This window comes from Eupeodes corollae, chromosome 1, assembly GCF_945859685.1.
Source record: "Eupeodes corollae chromosome 1, idEupCoro1.1, whole genome shotgun sequence".
Lineage (NCBI taxonomy): Eukaryota > Metazoa > Arthropoda > Insecta > Diptera > Syrphidae > Eupeodes > Eupeodes corollae.
Genome location: NC_079147.1, coordinates 41,074,425 through 41,097,592, shown reverse-complemented (window position 1 = coordinate 41,097,592; position 23,168 = coordinate 41,074,425). Strand labels below are relative to the sequence as shown.

At 36.5% G+C, this 23,168-nt stretch overlaps 2 protein-coding genes across 3 annotated transcripts; one reads left to right on the top strand and one right to left on the bottom strand.

Annotated features, from left to right (window-relative positions):
• Positions 1-258: 258 nt before the first annotated feature.
• On the top strand, positions 259-11,068 carry LOC129941217 (probable Dol-P-Man:Man(7)GlcNAc(2)-PP-Dol alpha-1,6-mannosyltransferase). 2 transcript variants are annotated; one of them, XM_056049795.1, is made up of 7 exons: positions 259-681; positions 748-880; positions 944-1,117; positions 1,214-1,367; positions 9,361-9,505; positions 9,572-9,798; positions 9,864-11,068. In XM_056049795.1, the coding sequence occupies exons 1-7, from the start codon at positions 556-558 to the stop codon at positions 10,987-10,989; spliced, it is 2,085 nt and encodes a 694-aa protein (XP_055905770.1). In that variant the 5' UTR covers positions 259-555; the 3' UTR covers positions 10,990-11,068. The 2 variants fall into 2 exon arrangements, with proteins under 2 accessions (XP_055905770.1, XP_055905771.1); XM_056049796.1 differs by lacking the exon at positions 259-681 and having other exon boundaries at positions 744-876.
• A 4,633-nt stretch (positions 11,069-15,701) lies between these two features.
• On the bottom strand, positions 15,702-16,445 carry LOC129939380 (cytochrome c oxidase subunit 7A, mitochondrial-like). The gene is made up of 2 exons (XM_056047375.1): positions 16,291-16,445; positions 15,702-16,144 (listed from the first exon to the last, which is right to left on the bottom strand). The coding sequence occupies exons 1-2, from the start codon at positions 16,303-16,305 to the stop codon at positions 15,905-15,907; spliced, it is 255 nt and encodes an 84-aa protein (XP_055903350.1). The 5' UTR covers positions 16,306-16,445; the 3' UTR covers positions 15,702-15,904.
• Positions 16,446-23,168: the final 6,723 nt, after the last annotated feature.

Genomic DNA, 23,168 nt, shown 5'->3' with positions numbered 1-23,168 from the left:
TCCAATCGGCACTAAAATACAGTTGCAAAAATAAAAACTTAAAAAAACAGTGCGTAAGTTGAGTTGAGTGGGTGGCACATTTTGAAACAAAAATAAACAGCAAAAGCACAGTGATTATTTTTAAGCATTCTCTCCACAAAAATTACTTTTAATCGCTGTGTATACATTTTATTAATCGTATATTCTTTCCTTTCAAAGTAATACAATTTAAGTATCTAAGATCTTCTTCTGTAAACTTTGCTGTGAAGTCGATATGCCAATTTCTTCGTGAGAACTAAAACTTTTTTTTAAATATTACATTTTTGTTAATAATCAATTTGAATTACTATTAACTTAAAATAGGTCTAAGGATTGCCATTTGTTTAAATAAACCAAAGTAAAAATAAAATAATTATGTAACATTTGCGGCGTGAATCTTTGGTCTATGGTGGTTTTTGTTTTGTTTATTAAAGTTTAAACACTTGGTTAAGTAGTTCCTAGAGTACTTTTTTGGTTATAGATAGTTTTGTTTGTTTTTGTATCACTTTTGTGGAGGAGGAAGAACCAGACTGCATTATGAGTTTGATACTTTTTGTAACGGCAGCAGCGCATTTATTTTACACACCGTTCACCAAAGTCGAGGAGAGTTTCAATCTCCAGGCGATGCATGACATTCTATACTTGAGACACAATTTCTCACAGGTACCTACCTTCTTTCTTTTTGCAAATATGAATACACCAGAATGATTAACTGTCTTTGGAATACAGTACGATCACCATGAGTTCCCAGGAGTTGTGCCGCGAACATTTATTGGTCCGCTTTTTGTTGCCATTGTTTCTTCGCCTTTTGTTTTGCTCTTCGAAGCTCTAGATATTCATAAATTTTGGGCCCAATATGTAGGTAAACGTGGATGATTTTCATTGACTATTGCAACTATTTTGATCTTCTGCACTTGTCTTTCAGTTAGATTGGTATTGGCTGGGACGATTGCAGTGACATGGAATAATCTGAGAAAAACCATCACCAAGCAGTATGGCATGATGGTGGCCATTTGGTTCACCCTGATAACCATAACACAGTTCCATTTCATGTTCTACATGAGTCGAACTCTGCCAAATATTATGGCATTGCCACTGGGTACGTATATATTTAAATATATGTATAAATCTTTTTGTAAAGCTAGAAATAAATATGATTTGAATTATGTGGATATTTGTTATTCTCTGCTTTCAGTTATTTCGGCCATCACGTATTGGATGCGGGGTCATAGTAAGAATTTTATCATTTACTCTGGGATGGGAATTATTATTTTCCGATTTGAACTTGCGATATTCTTGGGACTGCTTTTATTATTTGCTCTGTACACAAGGAAGACAAGCATAAACGAGTAAGTTTGAAATCAGTAATTTTAATTATGTTCTTCAAAATTGTAGAACCATAAAATATTTTGGCGCCAAAATGAATTGAAATTTAAATTTGTCATATTTCTACAAAATAGCGATTATATTTTTATATATTATTCTGTAATAAATATTAGGAGACCATTTTTCAAATATAGCTCACAAACAACGAATTATCAATGCTACAGTGGAGAAAAAGTCAAAATTATTATGAATTTATTTTGTTATTTGTACATTGCTACCATCAGCCTAGTTTTTGATAAAAGAAGTAAACAAAATTACTTAAGCTATCCTTAGAAGCTATGTATAAAGGTAATCTTGCTAGGTTCAAGGTTGTGCAATATATTGAAGAAAATCGAAATCCTTTTGATATTTTATTGAGCAACTAGCTGGCCCGACAAACGTTGTTTTGTCATGTAAATAATTTCTAGAAATATGTTGCTGGAAATAAATAACTTATTGTACATTTGTAAGCATGTGGTGTAGGTAATGTGGGAGAGGTAATAAAAAAAATAACCAAACAATTTTTTTTATTTATTAAAATTAATTCTTTACAATTATATACATATTTATGTACATATCTCTTATTATGACAAAACTACAAAAAAAAAAACAATATTAATCCATTAATGGAACATAGTGTACAATATTTTTTGTGACCCCATCTTTCCCTAATACAAACAAACTGGATGGTTAGCCCACTCAAGAGCACGCCACCTAATATTGTCCGTGTGAAAAACATGAAGTGCTCAGATCTAAGCCGACGACATATATCATTTCGCATTGTAAATACCAATCTAATTGGAAATTAAAGTCGTCTGAATTGAATTGGCACACCAGTGGGTATAAAAGGAATTCGCGGTAGTAATTTATTTTCACATCAGAATTTGCCATTTAAAATAATGGCTTCGATAATATTTTTCATCAGTTTTTTTAATACTAATCGTGGGTTCAAATTACGAAGCAAAATTAACGGAGATGCAACCTTCAGTTGAAAATTATGCGGTGGTATGCCTGGTATATCCAATGAGTTCAAAAACTCAGTTGGATAATTTATAGCTTCGGTAGCATCACAAACTGTATCAATAGATTTGTATGACACTAAGTCTCCTGGTAACAAATGTATCTTAAGATTTAATTCGTTGACATCCACATTTTTGCTGCTAAAATCGCTCTTTCCATCAGCCACTTATGGTTTATATATGTTTTGAGCACTGTGGCGATGGATGATATATTGATATTGCACACCGCGTCTGTGCTATTTTGAATATCTAGTGGCAGTTTAAGTACTGAATGAACTGTTCTGCCTCCATCTAATAAAGTTGCCGCAATCCCAGAAGATGCAACCGCCATTATTTGATCGTATTTTAGAAAAAATAAGCGAAATAAGGAATGTTTGCCAGTTCCACCTGGTGCATAAAAAAAAGAATACACCTTTTCATGCCGAAACTGCGAGCATGATTTGGTCATAAATGGTTCTTTGTTCTTCAATCATTAGTGGGACATTGCGAGCAACAATCGCTGCCATTTCTGCAGTATTGTATTGTAGTTCACGATTTAATTCAGTGTCTATTAAACCAGAAGCATTTTAATTTGATGAATGCATATCGAAATGACTGAGTTGGCAATGATAATGCAAAGATCCTCAATAGCAATCAAGGCTTCTTTGTACATATCGTCACTAAATACTATCGTATTTAGTGACGATATTTTCACCGTCTACGATGTAGATGCAATTAAAAAATAGTACTTAGTTAGATAAAACACATTCTCAGACCTGCGAAATGTATATGCCTGAAATCTCCATTGCGGGCGATTTCAATGTACACAATTCTTCTTGGCTTCGTTATTCTGGACAGTCAACACCGGAATGAAGGTATGTTGAGATCTTTGCTGACTCGAATTAACTCAGCTTGTCGATGAGCCAACTCGAATCCCTGACATTGCAGGTCAATCCGCCAACATCCTAGACTTGTTTCTTACCTCTGACCTTAATAAATACACAATTAGTGTATTACCGCCTCTAGGCACATCAGACCATTGTATCGTATCTGCAAAATTCTTATGTCGAAAAAACTCAGTTAAAGAAAAACCTCCTATGAGAACCGTTTGGCAATATGAGAAAGCCAACTGGGACGGTCTTAATGAATTCTTCAGGAACTTTAACTGGTCACTAAGCTTCCTCGATAGTGACGTGGATTCCAGCGCAGAAATGGTAACAAATTTAATCCTTTGTGGAATGAGAAATTTTATCCCGAATAGGGTGAAATCTATCAAACCCAAAGAGAACTCATGGTTTGATTCGAACTGTAAAGAGGTTATTAGTTTCAGAGATGTAAGTTTCCGTTGTTATAAAGCAACCCGACTGAGGAAAACCGGAAAACAACAAAGTAGAAAGACCTGTAATGGTCATATTCGACGAAAAAAATTTTTGCATGATCAGAAATTAAGGCAAAAAATACTGCAATGTCCCAAAGGTAGTAAAAATTTCTGGTCATTTGTAAAAAACGTACGAAACACCACGTCATCCTCGGTTCCCACGCTCGTCCACAATGACACTTCCTATGTAAGCTCGATTGATAAAGCCAATTTGATTGCAGCACATTTTGCTGTTAATTCGACGCTACCGGATAGTGTCATGAGTCCTCCTGTTCATGAGAGCGTAAATGATTCTATGGGAAGAATCTTCTTTCGCACTCGTGCAGTCGAAAGAGTACTGAAAGACCTTGACATACACAAATCCGCTGGCCCGGATATTATTCCCCCTATTGTTCTGAAAAGATGTTCTTCAACGCAAAACCACTGTGTAAGCTTTTCCATCTATCCTATTCTACAGGTCTCTTCCCGAGTGGATGGAAAACTGCATTTGTCCAGCCTGTCCCTAAAAAAGGCGATTCCTCCTCTCCCTCAAACTATCGTCCAATTGCACTTACGTCCCTTCTTTCTAAGGTCATGGAAACGCCTATTAATTTTCAGCTTAAGAAATATCTTGAAGAACTGAAGCTTCTTAATGACCGACAGTATGGCTTTCGTAGCAATAGGTCCACTGATGATCTCATGGTTCATCTCACCGAACAGTGGAACAAATCTTTACATCGTTTTGGAGAAAGTAAGATTATTGCACTTGATATTTCAAAAGCATTTGATAGAGTTTGGCACCAAGCTCTCTTATCTTATCTTCTCAGGTTGCTGATGTTAATGCTAAATGAAATGGAATTCTAGAGAGAGCAACAGTCATTAAAATAGTTGTTTTCATTTGCATGAAATGACTTCATTGAAAGGTAAATTTGCAGTCTTGGATGTCATTTTTCTTTAGAAATAAAACCGTTTAAAAATGTTACCTTTATTTTATGATTTCAAATTATATAAAATAATATTTTTAATCTTAAAAAATGTAACGTGAGTCTGCTTAAAACTTTTATTTCCAAGTTTAAACTCAATAGACCCAATGATTTAAGCTGTAAGAGCGAGGACGGAGAGATTGACGAAATCTAACCAACACTTTTACCATTTTTTCATATTTGATTAAAATCCGGAGTTCATATTTATTTTCAAGTCAAAATTATATTAGGGAATTCTAAAAATTAATAATCTTCGAGTACTGAGGAGTTAAGACTTTTTTTAAACATGTTCTTTTGCACACATATTTTTAGGGATCCCAAAAAAAGTAAATACTTTCTTATTCTGCAGCCTTTTGTGGTTGTTTAGTAAAAACGGTGATTATAAATCACTTGCCTTAAGCTTCACATTTAATTTGTTGTATAAATGTGTAATTGGCTTTGATTTCGATTCTAAATCTTCTCAATACCACTTTGCTTGGCTTCTAAAATCTAATATTCATATTTTCGATTATATTACTAAACTCTCTTGGAGGTTTATTTTATACGTTGTTATCAGGTAAGTACCTAAAATAAAAACGAAATGGCAAAAAGGGTCTAAACTGCGGAACTACCTAAAACTGTTTAAAACCTTAAAACATCTTATGTTGAGGCTAAGATGGGATATCTTGATTGTCAACATCAATTTAAATCATACAAAAATTATCATTATGTTAAAAAGCCTCTCTGAGTAATTGATCATACTAGGCTGACAAATATAGGGTCCAAATAACTAACTTATTAAATATTTCGAATGATCTCGAAAAAGCTTTATCTGAATCAAGTCAGAATAAAAAACCAGATGCTAATGGATTTTCTCTTTTAGCTTCCCCTTAAATCCGTTATTTGACTCTTTATATCAACTCTTTATATGTGACTCATTTTTAGATGATTGGAAGGAATCTTATATTGTTCCGATTTATAAATAAGGTACTAAGCAAAGTGTTTCTATTTATTGTTTAATAAATAAATTTCAAAATCCCTAAATTATTTGAAAAATTAAGTTGTTATTCTTCATCGTTCGAGAAATTATTTCCCCTGCTCAGCACGGGTTTTGTTTCTGGAAGGTCATCTACTACATACTTAACAATCTTAACCAATAAAATAATTAAAAACTGAAAATGGTTACCAAATTGTGGCAAATAACATAGTCTTGATTAAGAAGCGTTTCATTTAATTTAATTTAATTTCACCCCAATATATTGCAATATTTAAAAATAATATCTGACCCCATAGTTGTGACTTTCTCTTTTTTGCTCCTTTTTAACGATATTCACGATTGTATAAGATCTTCTAATTGCCTTGTGTTCACCGGTGATATACAAATATTTTCTTGCATTAAATCTATCGATGACTGCCTTTTCCCTCAGGATGGTCTAAATTATTTATTTTTTATAAATGAGTTATTTCTGAATGATGTCAAATGTGATTTTCTATCTTTACGCCGAAATTTTTCACCTTCAAACTATATTTATAATTATAACATTGATGATATTGCATTGCAAAGATTAATGGACAAAAAAGATATAGGTTTTATTTTTACGAAAGCAAATTCCTTACTTGGTTTTTATCCAAACCTCATACACTCATAACATTATTTTATTCTTTGTAAGGCTAATCCATGAATACTGTTGTGTAATATGGAACCCCTTCTATACTATCGACTCAAAATTAAATGGAGAGGTTTCAAAACCGTTTTACCGGGCTGGTTATTTATAGACCTTATTGAAATATAGGAACCCTCTTTACCCTACCAGATATAATATAATTGGTTCTTAGTTTTTAAAAGCTCGGACGAAATATTTTGAAATAATTTTTACCAGAAACATGAATAAAAATCAAAAAAATGTTCCCTTCCTTTTGTCCCTTATAAGAATATATTTTCCAACAAGAGATATTGGAGTATCTTCATAAGCTATATTATAGTCATATTGGACCAATAACAAGGTGTCTTAGCTAGGAGCCAACGCAGTTGTTAGTTATATTGACTTCCGTAGTACCCTGTCGTGCCATATGTCCTGTTAAAAGTATAAAATACCATAAGATAAGAATAATATAATATTTTTTATTCATTTTTGTTTAATTTATTTGGTCATAATATTTATAAGTTCAAAATAGAAAATAGTTTTACTCGAAAAGACTGACCTTAGACTTAATGAACGCTCTTAAACGTTGTGGCCACAAAAACTATAGTGGCACGCTCTGTTTATGTTGATATTTTGTTAACTCTATCTAAAGAGTTTTAAAATTCCTGTAATAAATTTTCGAGGCACGCTCTGAAATTCTGATTACAAAAAATAAACTTGTGGATTAAAATATGGACTTCCCAAGAGCAAATCTTAAGCATCTTTAAAACCTACTTTTTTGAACCTAAGGCAATTTTTTGTTATCCTGGCTTTGTTTTTCTCACCAGAATATTGTAGAAGCATTCATCTATCTCCATTAAAAAGGTTATTTGTTTAACAATTTACCAAACCCTCCACCACTTCTTTATACCATAACTTGTCAACCGTTATCAATTTTGTTTCCAAAACTTGCGTCAAGGAACACTTAGGAGTGCGACTTTCTATAAAATCATTACAGAAGGGTGTTTATGGTTTAATTTGACCCTTAGAATGATAGTTTTAGTTAGCTCACCCCCTTTGGACATTTTTTTTGACTTAAGTAATCACCTTACTAATCACAGTAATTCCTTTGATTGCTTATATAATTTTGATTTCAGAAGAGCTAATTTCCAGCTCTTGTGTGAAGATTTAACCATTTCTGGAATTGGTGATACATTTGCATTTTCTAACATTGACGAAGCAGTTTCAACTTTTTATAAGATGCCTACTTATAGTTTGAAAAAAATTTACCTTTAATGAAATCAAGAAATACAAACTTTAACCTTGGTACACGAAAAATTTGCGTTTACTGCGTAACAAAAGAAATAAGACATGAAAAATGTATCTCAAAACTCTGTCTCCAACCAACTTCTCTTTTTATGTTGAATTTTTTAACCAATTTAAGTCTCTTTCTACTTTTGTATATGCTAGCTATGTTGCTGATATAGGCACCTCTTTAAAAGAGAATCCTAAAAAATATTAGAAATTTGTAAACTTAAAGAAAAAATCAGATGTCTCTCCAGTTCACTTCACTTACAAGAACCTTTCATAAGATAAAACTGTTGATATCTGTAACGCTTTCGCAACATTTCATTTCCGTGAGTCATTTGTTAATAACTCCTTTTCGCAAACTAGCTGTAGTCACATACCTGTACAGAGAACGGTCCTTGATCTTTTATACGCATTGAATGATGACTGTTCAGCCGGTTCCGATGGTATTTCCCCGATAGTATTAAAAAAGTGTAGTTATGCTTTAGTTAAACCCCTTACTTTCTTTTTCAAACTTTCTCTAAAAACAGGCAAATTTCCCAGTATATGGAAGAAGTCATTTCTAACACCAATTTTCAAGACAGGCAACAAGGGGGATATAAGCAAATACAGGTCCATTGCAAAGCTTTCTTGCATTCCTTAAGTATTTGAACTCTTGGTTTTCCACTATTTTTCTTAGCTTGGATCAAATCATACCTTGAAAATAGATCCTATGATGTAAAATTTAGAAATTGCCATTCTGAACTTTTTGTTACTCAATCTGGTGTTCCCCAGGGAAGCCATCTTGGCACTTTTCTGTTCATCCTGGCTAATAACGATGTATCGTCATGTCTACGCTCAAGTGAACTTCTCATTTTTGCTGACAACTTGAAGATTTTTAAAATAATAAAGTCCACCATGATCGTATTCTTTTACAATCCGACATTGATAGTTTCGCATCTTGGTGTGGAAAAAATAGCCTTTCGCTCAACCCTTTAAGATGCCATTTCTTGCGTGCTACAGTAAAAACCCATTTGACTCTTCTCACGTTAACATTTTGGAGCCGAGGTGTTAAAATATGATCTGTAGAGAGGCGGCAGTTTTTTATGTGTAGATGCTCTTAAATGGGTATTGAAATGGATCTGGTAAATAATTCCAATTCTTTCTCTTCCGAAGTGATTTTTGTGGTATTCGTTCTCGAACTGTTTTCAAAAGCGTTCAAATGTGGACAACTATTTTTTGGGCTAGTCGTCTTCTCTTGAAGATATAGAAAATTGGAGAAGATCCCGATTCCCGAAAAATATTGCAGTTCCCAGTTTTGCCAGAACTATTTTCTTACCATATGGTAGGAATTATTTCCATTCTATTTTCTTTAGCGCCTCACTTATGATTTGATTATATAATTTTTTTTTTCCAAATTTAATTTGACTTTATTAGGCAAAAATTACAAATTAACCTTCGAGTCACGTACTTGTAGCTCTTTATACTGTCTCTCTTTTTAAATGCGTCTGGATAAAAAGCTAAAAAGTAAGATTTTAGGGGGTTTTGGACACACACTGCCACTGCGGTGACTAAATTCTTGTTATATCCCCAAACGTTCTACTTCACTCAAAGGGTTTTAATTTCAATTCCGTTTTGTATTCTAAAAATGTTGAAAATTATAGTTTTACGAAAGTAACAAATAAATAAGCTAATTGCTAAAAAAAAAACTTTATTTGTTCTGATTTTGGTATTATTTTGTTTTCTTTTAGATTAGTCCAAGTAGCCGTTCCGGCGGGTATTATAATTCTCTCTGCAACTGTTATAGTAGATTCATTCTTTTGGCAGCGTCCTCTATGGCCTGAAGGACAAGTTCTTTGGTTTAATACCATTTTAAACAAAAGTGCCAACTGGGGTGTAAGCTTAAACCAACCAACCATAAAACAATACAAATTGTTAATAAATGTTTCCTTTTTATTACAGACATCTCCATTTCTGTGGTATTTTTATTCGGCCATACCACGAGCAATGGGTGCTTCTTTAGTTTTTGTTCCAGTGGGACTCGTCTTGGAACCTCGCATTCGTCCACTTGTACTTAGTGCATTTGCATTTGTATTTTTATACTCGTTTTTGCCTCATAAGGAGCTTAGATTTATTATTTATATATTTCCAGTACTGAATATTGCAAGTGCTTGTGCATGCAATAGATTGTAAGTTTCTTTAACCTTAATTTATGATGAATTCAAAGTTTATATGTGCTTTTAATTTCCTATAGATGGATCAATTCCGGGAAATCAGTATGGCAAGGACTTCTAGCCTTAATTGCTGGTGGTCATATAATTTTGAATGTGATCTTAACTTTGTTCCTACTCGTTGTCTCAAGTACAAACTATCCTGGTGGAGTAGCATTGTCGCGTTTGCATAGAATAGAAGCCGGAGCGAGTAATGTATCGATACATATATCCAATCTGGCAGCCCAGAGTGGGGTGTCACGATTCATGGAGATCCGATCTGATTGGAGTTATGATAAGAGAGAAAATCTAACATTCATTGAGAGTGATTTGATAAATTATACTCACCTTTTGGTAGAAGCTAAGAGTAAATTCAGCTACGATTTGACTTATCTCCAGGAAAACTATGAAACTATTGAATTTGTTGACTGCTTTAGCAGCATTGGAATACAATATAATTCCTTCTTGCCAGTGAAAGTCAAAACCAAACCTTGCATAGGGATTATGAAACGCAAAGCTGGTTTGAAAAAGAAGAGCAATTTTGAGAAGAAAAGCGAAAGAAAACTTAAAGTCGAGAAAGTCGAGGAGTTTGAGGAAGTGATAGAACCGGTGGAGATGACCCCAACCCCAGTCGTCGACGTTCCACAAGAAGAAGAAATTTTGCCAAAAGAAGAACCACCAAATGCAACATTTTCTTCTCCTTCGATAAACACCACCACTTCCACTCTGACATCAATTGAAGAAGATGATGGTGTTGTCATAACAAATGGTGATTCTCTCGAAGAAGACTCCGCCACTCCAACCAAAGAAATTAATTTCAATGAACTAAGGAATTTAGCTCTGGGAAAGATCACAAAATCCACTCGATCTAAGTTACGTGAAATTATCGAACAACATTATCGATCTAAAGGATCTGTTATTGAAAACGATTCAAAAGAGCAACATTATAAAAATGATACTGTAACACCTTCGTCAAAGTTGGGCGGCGGAGGAGGAGGAGAAAAACGCAATCGAATGACTGTCAAATCGATAATAAGACAAGAAAAAATTAAACAAATGATCGAAAAGATCTCAATGATGGATCTAACGAAATTTTGTGATTTGGATAAAATTTCAACGAAAGATTGCTTAAAAAGTGTAATCGACGAAATCGATGAAAATAACAAATAAAGTTTTTAATTAATTTATGTAAAAAGAAAACAAAACTAAATTAAGAAAAATTCTGTAAATTATATAACTTTTATTTATATTTATCCTGTTTTCTGTATGTGCGCCGAATTTGACGAGTTGTAGAAGCTGAGTAATGTTAATGAGTATTGAGATATATTCTCCAGATGAGTTCTGTAACCAAAAACAACTTAAAACTAAAAGTTTTCTATTTATTGTTGTGTTTTATAATAAGCGCACACTTAAGGGGATAATACTACCCTTATTATCTAGACACAGTGTGAGCACTAGGAAAGGGGGAGAGGGGTTGAAAGGAGATGTCGGTGCACATTGGTTTTGAATTCCTGAATATTGCAATGGCTAGGAAGAACGGAGTGTGGCAAGGCATTCCACATTCGCGTAGTACGACTAAAGAACAAATCTCTGTACTTTACAGTACGACCCAGGGTAAAAGAACACTTCTTCAGAACAATAGCGGGGATACCATCCGTACCATATACATTTACATATGTATGTTATGATCTTTTAGGAATCTCTCCACATTACGAGTTCGAAAAATGATTAGCCCCATAGAATCACTATTGCGCTTGATTACAGGTGGAACAATTGCAGTATTTTTTGCCGTAATTTTTGGTCATGCAAAAATTTGGTCCCTCGAATATGGTTGCAGGCCTTTTTGGCTCGCTTGAACTTATTCTGGTTTTCCTCAGTTGGATTGGCTTTAAAACAACGGAAACCTCGTTACAGCTCGCATCGAACTATCCGTTTTTCTTAGGTCTGAAACCCTATTCGGTATAAAAGTTATCATTCCCAGGAGAATCAAACTTGTGATCATATCAGCGCTCGCGTCAACATCACTATCGAGGAAGCATATTGACCAGTTAAAGATGCTAAAATAATCATTGAGAGAGACTGTCCCAGTCGGCTTTCTCGTATTGCCGAGCAGTTCTCTTAGGAGCTCTTTCTTTAACCGGATAGTTTTGACATGAGAAATTTGCTTATATGACACAATGGTCAGATGTGCGTAGAGGAGATAGAACACTAATAGTGTACTTACCAGGGTCAGAGGTAAGAAACAAGTCAAGATTGTTTTTTGCTCGACCTACCACGTCCGATATTCGAGTGGGCTCATTGACTAGCTGAATTAGGTGGTTCAACTCAGCGAACTCACTCTGCTTCTTGTGTTGTCTGGCCCGAATGTTGAAGCCATGAAGAATTGTTTACATTGAAATCGCCCGTAACTACGATTTCAGTGCAAGGATAGGATGGAAACAGACAAAGCATCAAATTCACGAGAAGTTCACACTCTGTCTGGATTGAGGCTTCGATAAATAAAGCAATAGTGAATGATTTGCTTATTCACGGAAAATTTAAACCACATCAAATTGAAAAAAGAATTGGTTCAAAGACCATATTGTGAATTGATAAGCAACATTATTCCTAATGTATATGCCGTACCATGGTGGAAAAAGAATAGTATCTATACCTATCCTCAACCCGGAATCATTTTATACTTCCTTTAAATCTCTCCCCGTTTTCTGCTGGATCGGTGATAACGTACGCTTATCGACAATTAGCCAGGTGAAAGCCCATTTTTACAACATCTCAGTTTTAATGCCTACCGACCTACGAATAAACTAGCATTATTCATAAAGTAAAAGAAAGAATCAGATTTTTGTTGAGCAAGATTTAAGTATCTCTGTTCTCGATTATGTTAAGCCCAGCCGTAGTGAAATTTTGTGAAGCATGAACTGTGAAGTATCGGTCTAACTTTTTTAAGGAGAATTAATATCGAAATTAATATATCCTCAAATTAGCATTGTTAAACATGCTCCTTCTACCAAAAATGATATTAAAACCCCTAAGAGATATCTTAGAGGGAACGGATGAAAGCTCATACAATAAATATTCTACAAAGATAAGCAGAATTCAAAGATTTAAAAGGGTCGGGGACAGACTCCCGAAACCTCAAAGCCCGAAAATCCAAAAGCCCGAAAACTAAAAATCTGAAATCGCGATAATCCAGAAATTCTAAAATCCGGAAAAATCCCGGGATTTTGGCTTTAAGGGTCTTTAAATTTTTGGGTTTTCGAGTATTTGGTTACTCCCGTCTCCCATTTGAAGGCAATAAAAGCAAGATTAATTCCGTGAGAAATTGGTGAACATTATTCACGCTACCAATTAAAAATTGCCTTCCGGACCTCTCAATAACCACCTTAAAATAAATGCTGGTTTGCACCAGGCCAGTTGTTCCCGAGACGTTCGTGATTAATAATGATCGGTTCTCTGAAACTTCAAATCCACTTACCTAGTTTGCTTTTTTAGATTTTCACGTGCTCTTCTTTAACCACAGTTTATGTTAAGCTCATTAGTTTCTTACCTTTACAGCCTTGTTAAATGGGAAACAAAAAATCAGGTAGAATTTAATTTATTTAAAAGTCAATTCTGCATAGTGTCGTTAAAGCGTAATTTACGACCTTTGCCACTATCAAAGAGTGACACTTGAAACAACGAAACTTTCCAGTGAAGTTGAAAGGATGCCAAAACTAGACATGGCTCTATACAGCTCGACCCTGTGGATGCTGTCATATGCGGCCTTGTAATCGATGAAAAGATTGTGGGTGTCGATTTGGTGTTCTTGGGTTTTTTCCAGGATCTGCCGTAATGTGAATATTTGATTGACTGTTTACTTTCCTGGTCTAAAACTACACTGATAAGGACCTATCAGGTTGTTGACGGTGGGCTTTAGACGTTCACATATTACGGCAGAGAAGATTTTGTAGGCGATGTTAAGTAGACTGATGCCTGATATAGTTGGTGCAGTTTAGAGGGTCTGCTTTTTTCAGGATCGGGCAAACAATACTGAGGTTCCATTTATTAGGCATGCTTTCTTCCGACCATATCTTACAGTTAAGTTGGTGCATTCTCTTAACCAACTTATCTCCAACTGCTTTAAAGACCTCGGCATTCAAGCAATCAAACCATCCGCTCCAGCTTTATAAGGTCTAAGTCGGGAGGACGGGATTGTTGGCTTTCGACGTCTAAGTTGAATGGATCATCCTGTCTGACAGCGGAATTCGGTTCGTCGTCGCCGTTGTACAGTCTGCAGAAATGGTCCTTCCATATCCATAGCATTGACTACGGTTCCACTATGCTGTTTCCACTTTCGTCTTTGCAGCCTTCGGTTTTAGGTTTATTTACCTGTGAATTTCGTTTCACCTATTCAAAAAACTTTCGAACTTCATTCCTGCTTTTAAACCTCTCAACATCTTCGACCGCACGCTTCTCATACCCTCTCTTTTTCCTTCTGAAAAGTCGATGTTCCACTCAACTCTTCTGTTCATAGAGCTCATGAGCAGCTCTCGTCCTTTTATGCAGCGCCGCTTTGCGTGCCGTGTCTGTTGTTTGGCTACATTTGCCTGCAGACATTCCTCATAAAACCAGGGGCTCCTTGTTGGTGGTTGCTTGAAACCCAGAACATCAGAGGCGGCTTCTTTAATTGCATCTTGCTAATGTTGCCGCTGGTTGTCGATACAATGTATTGGAGGCAAAGAACTTTAAAAGAGGTTACTTGTGACTCGGTCAGAAAAGGATTTGGCGATCTCTTGCAATCGGAGCGGTTCGACGTTGTATCTTCTCCCAGCATCTTACTGCTTTGTATGGGGTCTGGAAACCCGAAATGTTACCTTGGCTACAACGATGTAATGATCAAAATCATTGTTAGCACCTCGGAAAGTTCGGACGTCCATGATGCCGAAAGCGTGTCTAATACGATCGCAATATGGTCAATCTGGTGGAGAATAGATTTATTTGGAGAGCTCCAAGTTCCTTTGTGATTGTTGTGGTATGAAAAACGTGTACTGGCTACCATGACGTTTCGCCCCCCAACAAAATCCATGAGCCTGAATCCGTTGTTAGAAGTTTTGTCCTGCAGGCTATTTTTCCCGATTTTTCCACCAAAGATGACCTGACCACGTAAAAATACCTTAGCTGCGAAGCACCAACAAGCCTCGGATACGGACGGATTTACTGTTGTTCTTAACACCAATAATTTTAAAGGCCCAAATACTTAAGTAAGTTGCTGAAGTCTAGAGATGTGAGTTAAGCACTACCTTTGAGCGATTATTGGTTTTGTAGATATATTTTTTCACAGAAAGCTTAAAAATATTGGGGCATTTTGGGTAACATAACGAATGTGGCCGTCTTACAAGAGCTTGTTGCTGATGCACTTAACGTGATGTTGATTGTCGTTATTGCAAGGGCCAGTCATAATAGAATAAGAAAGATTTCAAAGTCGAAGTGCATCAGCATCCCATTAATATCTTTAAGAGATAAACTGAGAGGCAGAACTGTGAAATAAGCACCTCGTCCAGTTATAAGAGCGAGCCGTGCGTTGATTCTAAAGGTTGTAGTTTATTTAACCCAAAGTTTGTTGATCCAAATCTCATCTGTTACTGCTTTTTTAAGAGCCACAATCAGGGTGTCAATTGAAAGAAAATCACAATTTTTGAAAGTTCACTTTACTAAAGACTTGGCAATTTATCGCAGACTAGTGATTCACGCCGTATTGGTTCATTCCCCCTTTTGTGTTATTAGGTCTCTATAATTTTACATAACTGCGATTCGAGTCCATTGGCTTACCTGGATTTAAGTTTATCAACGAGTTTTCGAAATCTATCTTCAACAAAATTGTTTGAATTAAAAAACAGAAAGCATCATTTTAATTTTATCACTAATTTCAAAATATATTTCTCTGTTTTAAATGCAGTCATAGAATGTATCCAATCATTCTTCGTTTCCGTGGAATGCCTTTACACAAAAGTAGGTAAAAGGGAACACTTTGAACAGACAAGACTAAAACATAGAAATATAAATAGATGGATGATTTTGTTTGTTTTTGGTTAAGGATGCTTAGAATCTATTCTGTTTTGGGAACACTCAAATCCCAGAACAATTTGACCATGCCTCCAACTCCGCCCAAACACAAGAGAACAGTGAATCGGTAGAGGACTTGGTCCATGGCGCCTCCCTTAAGGAATACTGGCTTGCCATCGGGTTGTTGGAATTTCTGTTGGACGTCCTTCAACTTTGCGTATCCCTTGTGGACTTCACCTCCGGATCTGACAACATTGCTGGTAGCAAATTGACGAATGACGGCCTGTGAAGAAAAATGCAAAAATTACGTAATGTCATCGAGATGCTATTTTAGAGTTTAATATATGAAATTAATGAATGTAGAATAGTTATTAATAATTTAAGATTCTTGAATTTATTAATTAAATAAAGGATTTTTAAGGATCTTACCCTTGATACGTTCATTTTGAGTTTGATTTTGCAAAACCGAAAAGATTTCTGGTTGGTAAGTGAAGCACCGTGAGGAAGAAAAACTTCTGACAAGAATAATCAATTTGACAGAACAATATTATTTCCAAAAAATGTGTGTTAATGGAAAAGATGGCATACCTGGAGCTATGGAGAAAAGTGATGCCAAAAAGACTTTATTTAATTGTACTGATTTTTAGAACTAAACTAACTGCGATTTATAACTTGTTTTAGTTTACGACTTACTTTTTATTGAAAATTTGATTTATAACGTGATAAGAAATTAATAGTTATATGCGTTGGATATGAGACTATTCATATACAGTTTAAATCGATTTAGTTTGTAGAAATTAAAGATAAAACTCCCTCTTCAACAGTGGTTGAATTTACTTTTATGTACAATTTTATTGTTAATTGCAAATGTTAGTTCAAAATAAGAGAAATGAGTTTTCTGAGTTTATTAACTTCAAATAGGAAGTGATTGAATTCAAAATGTGGGCATTTACTTAAGGTTTCAAGATCTCTAGAATCTAAATATAAAGTTTTTAGAGAGATGTCTGTGTGCATGTGTATTTACGTCCGTACGTTCGGTCGTTCAAAATACTCCTTATCTTTTTCCATATCTCAAGAACCGGTATCGTTTTAAGTGTATTTTTTTACAGATAATAACTTCAATATGTGGTAGTACCCGTAGCATGATGGTTAGTGCGTTGAACTGTCATGCAAGAGGTCTTGGGTTCAATCCCTGCCTGTGCCACCTTAATTTAAAAAAATAATTTTCGCTACTGCCTCTTGCGAGGAATTGACAAATCCTTCAAGAGTAATTCTTGTCATGAAAAAGTGCTTTCTCAAACTAGCCGTTCGGATTCGGCCTTAAATTGTAGGTCCCTTCCATTCCTGACAACAGTACTCGCACACAGGAATGGTTGAGAGTTGTAAGTCACTAGGCCCTGGTTCACAACGGACTGTTGCGCCACCCCATTTGATTTTTTTTTAACTTCAATATGTGCATAAATATTTTCTTAAAAAATCCATCAAGTCGTTTTTGTATAACAGTACTAAAAGAAGGTGTGACCATGTTTTGTAAATGCCAAATATCTCACGAACCAGTAATAATGAATGTATGAAGAATTTATCCGTTATGGAGTGACCCACTCAATCCCCCTACCTTAACCCCATCGAAAATTTGTGGAAGGATGTTAAGAACGCAATTCATAAAGCAAAACGCAAGAATTCAAAAGAATTGTGGGAAGAAGTGCGTGATTGGTGGAACGCAATACCAGTCGAGAGGTGTCAGGTTTTAGTGGACTCGTTGCCACGTAGATGCGAAGCAGTCATAAAAAACAATGGTTATGCAACAAAGTACTAGTTGTAAGCTAACATTATTTGTATTATTTCATATAACTTATTACAATTTTTCTTAATTCTTACGTAATAGATCCAGTACTTTGCCATGCACTGCTATTTTTATGAACAGCCATATATTAAAAAAAGTATTTAACTGTGACAAAGCTAACGGTAAAAAATCAATAATACTTATTTTCTGTTTTTATGAATAAAATATTTTAGTTTGTTTTAAGAAATTTAATGAAATATATTATACCGTTGATATTGAAGGCTTTTTTGTTTTATTTGGAGAGCACTGCTATTTTGATGAACACAACTGTATATGCATGTTTATTAAATTCGATAAGTTCTATGGGTTTACGTTAAACAAAATAAAAAGCGCGAAAAAGATATTACGGATTCGATTCCCTAAATTTTTGTAGGAGATAGTCGTAAGGAGACGTGATAAGATTGTGTAAAGAACTACTTTACTCCTTTATTTCCAACATTTGACAGAGCCTTGGCTTGTTGGCTTGGGCTTGTTGATTTTTTGCTTGATAAAACCTCAAATCGATCAACAGAACCAAACCGAGCCACCTCAGTTTCCCCACACATGGTCGATTTAGGCTCGGCTTGGATCAATTTGGCTCTTTGATCGAACGTGTATGTCCAGCTTTACGTGTGACTTTATAGCAAATTAAAGAAACTCAAAAGGAGGAGTCTATTACGTTTTTTTCTATCTAAAGGCCCAACTATAATAGGCATAAGCTAGCATATGCGCGCATAAGTAATCGGGCGAATACAAAGAATCTCAATACTAGTGAACATAATGGAGTCTAGCTCCGTTTCGTTCAATTTTTCTCAGTTTCGTTAACTTAAGCACACTTAAGCAAGAGCGATCCCAGTCGCTCGCCGCATAAGTAAAATCTGACATATAGATACGTGAGCAAAATTGCATTATGGCTATGCAGTAATTTCGCAAACTTAAGTGAATTTTCGGTGGGTTTTTGACATAAGCTTATGTTTGCTTATGCCTATTATAGTTGGGCCTTAAGCAAACATAAGCTTATGTCAAAAACCCAACGAAAAATCACTTAAGTTTGCCAAATTACTGCATAGCTATAATGTAATTTTGCTTATCAGCCATAATGCAATTTTGCCAGAATGGCGATGGGATGGACCGGACAAACGCAAACTAAAAGACTGTGACAAATATTACGGCGACTGCTACTCAGGCAAAAAGTCTTTAGTTTCAACACTGTGAGCGAGCGCATCACGACAATCCGCATCAAGGCTAAATTCGCCAACATAAGCCTAATATGCACACAAGCCAAAACAAAGGAGAAGATGAAGACACCAAATACATATTCTTCGAGCTCTTGGACAAGACTTATGAGCAGTGCCCTGGTTATGACATTAAAATTGTCTTAGGAAATTTTAATGCCAAGCTAGGAAGAGAAGACATCTTTGGTGGCATAATCGGGAGATACAGCCTTCATGGCACCACCTCCGACAACGGATTCAGGCTGGTCGATTTCGCAGCAGGGCGAGACGTTCTGGTAGCTAGTACGCAGTTCACACATCTTAATATCCACAAGGGGACATGGAAATCTCCTGATCAATCAACCGTCAACCAAATTGACCACATTGCGATCGGCGCACGACACTTCTCCAGTATACAGGATATCCGAACATTCCGAGAGGCCAACATTGACTCGGACCACTGCCTCGTTGAAGCCAAGGTACGGCTAAGGATATCCCGATCCAAGCCAAAACAAGGAAGTACTGTGAGAAGATTCGACGTTCGACGACTACAATCACAAGAGACTGCCATGTCCTTTTCCGATCGAGTCTCTAATAACCTCTTAAAGAGTCCTATGCTGCCTGCATTAATCATTGAAAACCAGTGGCAACATTGCCTTCCAGCCTCAGAGATGTCACCTCTGAGGTACTAGGTTTCACACGGCCACCACAGCGAAACCCCTGGTTTGACTACGAATGCCGGCAAGAGCTAGCAGCGAAACAAGACGGCGCTGCATAAAAGGACTAGAGCTGCTCGCAAGCTCTACGAGCAGAAGAGGAGAGAGGAACACCGGCTTCTTAGATGGCAAAAAGAGAGTATGAGAAGCGCGCTATCGAGGAGATAGAGGGATGTCACATCAGGAATGAGGTACATCGTTGTAGAACAGTCGCTGCTTTGAATATGGAAATATCACTTCTCCAAATTATATACCAGCGATGACGAACGGAATCCCGCTGAGAGAGAGATAGAACCACTCATCCTCGGCGACGCAGATCAACAATTCCGCCTACCCGACCTTGACGAAGTGAAGATAGCTATATCTAAACTTAAGTCAAACAAAGCTGCTGGAGCTGACGGCATCGCTGCCGAACTATTCAAAGCAGCAGGCAATTACTTGGTAGGGAGCATGCACCAACTTATCTGCTAAATATGTTCGAAAGAGAGCATACCCAATGAGTGGAATCCCAGCATATTGTGCCTGATACATAAGAAAGGAGACCCTCTACATTGCGCCAACTACAGTGGCATCAGTCTCCTTAACATTACATATATAAGATCACCTCTGCCGTATTATGTGAACGGCTGAAGTCGTTCATCAACAACCTGATTGGTCCTTATCAGTGTGGCTTCAGACCAGAAAAGTCCACTATCGACCAAATATTCACACTACGGCAGATCTTGCAAAAAACCCAAGACCTTCAAATCGATACCCACCATCTCTTTATAGATTTTAAAGCTCCGTATGACAACATCTATGGGGAAGAGCTCTACAGAGCTGTCTAGTTTTGGCAATTCTGTCAAACTTATCTGTTTGTGCAGAATGCCGATATAGAATACACGCTGCTCTATCAAGGTCGGAAAAGATCTTACCGATGCATTTGATCTCAAAAAAGGTTTTAGACAAGGCGATGCACTGTCAGGCGACTTCTTCAACATCGTTCCGGAAAGAATTGTTCAAAACTCAACTGTCAACACTAGACGCACAATCCTCCAAAGGACCATCCAATTACTCGGATATGCAGATGATATTGACATAATTGGAAGATCAAAGCGTGATGTCAGTGGAGCGTTTTTGAGCATTGCGACGGAAGCGAAGAAGATGGGTTTAGTGGTCAATGAGGGCAAGACCAAGTATATGCTGTCATCAAAAAAGGACAGTGAACAACGACGACTTGGACAAAACGTCACCATGCACAGCTATAACTTTGAGGTAGTTAAGGACTTTGTCTACCTAGGCACCGCTATCAACACAGACAACGACACCAGCGCTGAAATCAAACGAAGAATAACTCTTGCAAATCGCTGCTTCTTTGGACTTAGAAGGCAATTGAGAAGTAAAGTCCTCTCTCGAGCATCTAAAATCACCATCTATAAGACACTCATCATCCCGGTTCTCATTTTGGCGCTGAGGCCTGGACCCTGTCAAAGAAAGATGAGATGCTTCGATAGAAAAATTCTTCGGGTGATATGGACCCATACGCATAGATGGAGAATGGAGGAGAAGATATAACGACGAACTGTACGGGCTGTACAGCGACACTGACTTAGTTAGCAGAATTAAAGTCCAACGGCTCAGGTGGCTAGGTCATGTAGAGCGGATGGACATCAACGCTCCAGCCCGGAAGGTCTTCGAATCCAATCCCGAGGGACGGCGCAGTAGAAGAAGACCGCGACTCAGGTGGCGCACTCAGGTGGAAGAGGACCCCAACCAACTTGGCGTGCGAAACTGGAGACAGCTAGCTAGGGACCGAGCTGGCTGGAGACGCATGTTGGTTGAGGCCCAGGTCCGCCCCGGACTGCAGCGCCACCTTAAGTAAGTAAGTTAATAAACCACTTTGACTGACTTGTCTTGTATATAAAGCCTAGCCTAGGGTATTTCTAAGACGTTTGTTTTTTAATCCCACAAAACTTTTTTGGGAGTATGTCTTTTCGACAGCTGTCACTTGAATTATTCTCAGTTTTGTTTGTCATTTTATAATGAATAAACTTACTCCAAAATAAATACTCTTGTGCTAATTTATTACCAAAATAATGGCTCAGTTCTAGCAACGCTTACATTTTTTGAAGGAAACATTTGATGAGCGCACTATATGTCTATATCACATCATGGGATTGTGTCTTAGCTACCAAGACCGTACACTTTGACGTCGTTGGCCTATTTTCGTGGGTTTTTGTGAAGTCGCTGGTCTATTTTAATAAGGCATTGGAATCGAGAATATTCCGAATGTTTTTGCTGACATGTGGACCCTAACTTGTATCACATAGAACTTTTTAAACATAATGGCAAGCTCTTATCTTTATAATAAAGCTAAATTCTTATCCATAGAATTGAATAATATGCGTCTCATTTCTTTTTGAAAACCATCACACTTTAAAAACGCCCCATACTATCGGATAGACTTTAAGGGGGCGACATCTAGTTAACTCGCGCAAACTTTTTTGACTTAATTTTGTTTATAAAACTTTGAATGCTTCAAAAAAATTAAAAGTTGTATCATTGGCATGCTAGATATGGGGAAAGATAGATTTAAAAATAATAAACGAATTTCAAAACCTTTCTTTCTTGTCATCAACAAGCTTTTTCAAAAGTTCAAGTAAGCCATGAAAAATCTACCTTCACAATTCGATAACTTACTTAAATAGTGCACAATTTTATTCAAAGTTTTTTGTAAAAGTTTTCATTGTCATACTGGAAAGGAATAAGGATTTTTTTTCTTAACATTACAAAACACAACTTATCATGGACTTATAAAGGTTTAAGGATTTTTTTAGATGATAATGTTATGGTTGTCACTTCCTCCAAGTGAAAAATAGTAAAACAATGCTAATTAAATCTCTTACGCTTGTTCCACACTATACGACTTTGACCGTACGGCAAAAAAACCGGACGGTGACATTTTGTTAGAGGTGCGAAGAAGAGCTTATTTACGGATGGTCTCTAGCAAAATGTCGCCTGAACCTGCCCACTGAGCCTGTTCGCTCATACTAATTAGTTTATACTGGATGGAAAAAAATAATATTCTGACTGACAGTAATTTTTACTTCATAACACAGAAATTCATAGAGATTAAATAAAATGGCTGGTGCAACAGTACGTTTGAGAACTAGGGCCTAGTGACTGACAACTCTAAACCATTCATGTGTGCAAGTACTGTTGCCAGGGATGGAAGGGACCTACAGTTTTAAGCCGAATCCGAACGGCAAATTTGGGAAAGCACTTTTCATGACAAGAATTACTCTTGGAGAATTTGTCAATTCCCCGCAAGAGGCAGTACCCATAAAAACAAAGTTTAGATGGCATAGGCAGGGATCGAACCCAAGACCTCTCGCATGACAGTCCAGCGCAGTAACCATCATGCCACGGGGACTACTACTATAGAGATTAAGTAAATAAAAAAGTCATTACTTTTAAATCTCATTCGTATAACATCACCGGTAGCCTAAATTTCAGATAAGGAAATCCTTCTAAATGGCTTTCCCATGGTTTCCAGTGTCATTTAGCACAATATCA

Coding starts and splice junctions, on each gene's coding strand:
- LOC129941217 (XM_056049795.1), top strand. CDS start 556: ATGAGTTTGATACTTTTTGTAACGGCAGCAGCGCATTTATTTTACACA. Junction 1,118..1,213: donor TATTATGGCATTGCCACTGG/GTACGTATATAT, acceptor CTCTGCTTTCAG/TTATTTCGGCCATCACGTAT. Junction 9,799..9,863: donor GCTTGTGCATGCAATAGATT/GTAAGTTTCTTT, acceptor AATTTCCTATAG/ATGGATCAATTCCGGGAAAT.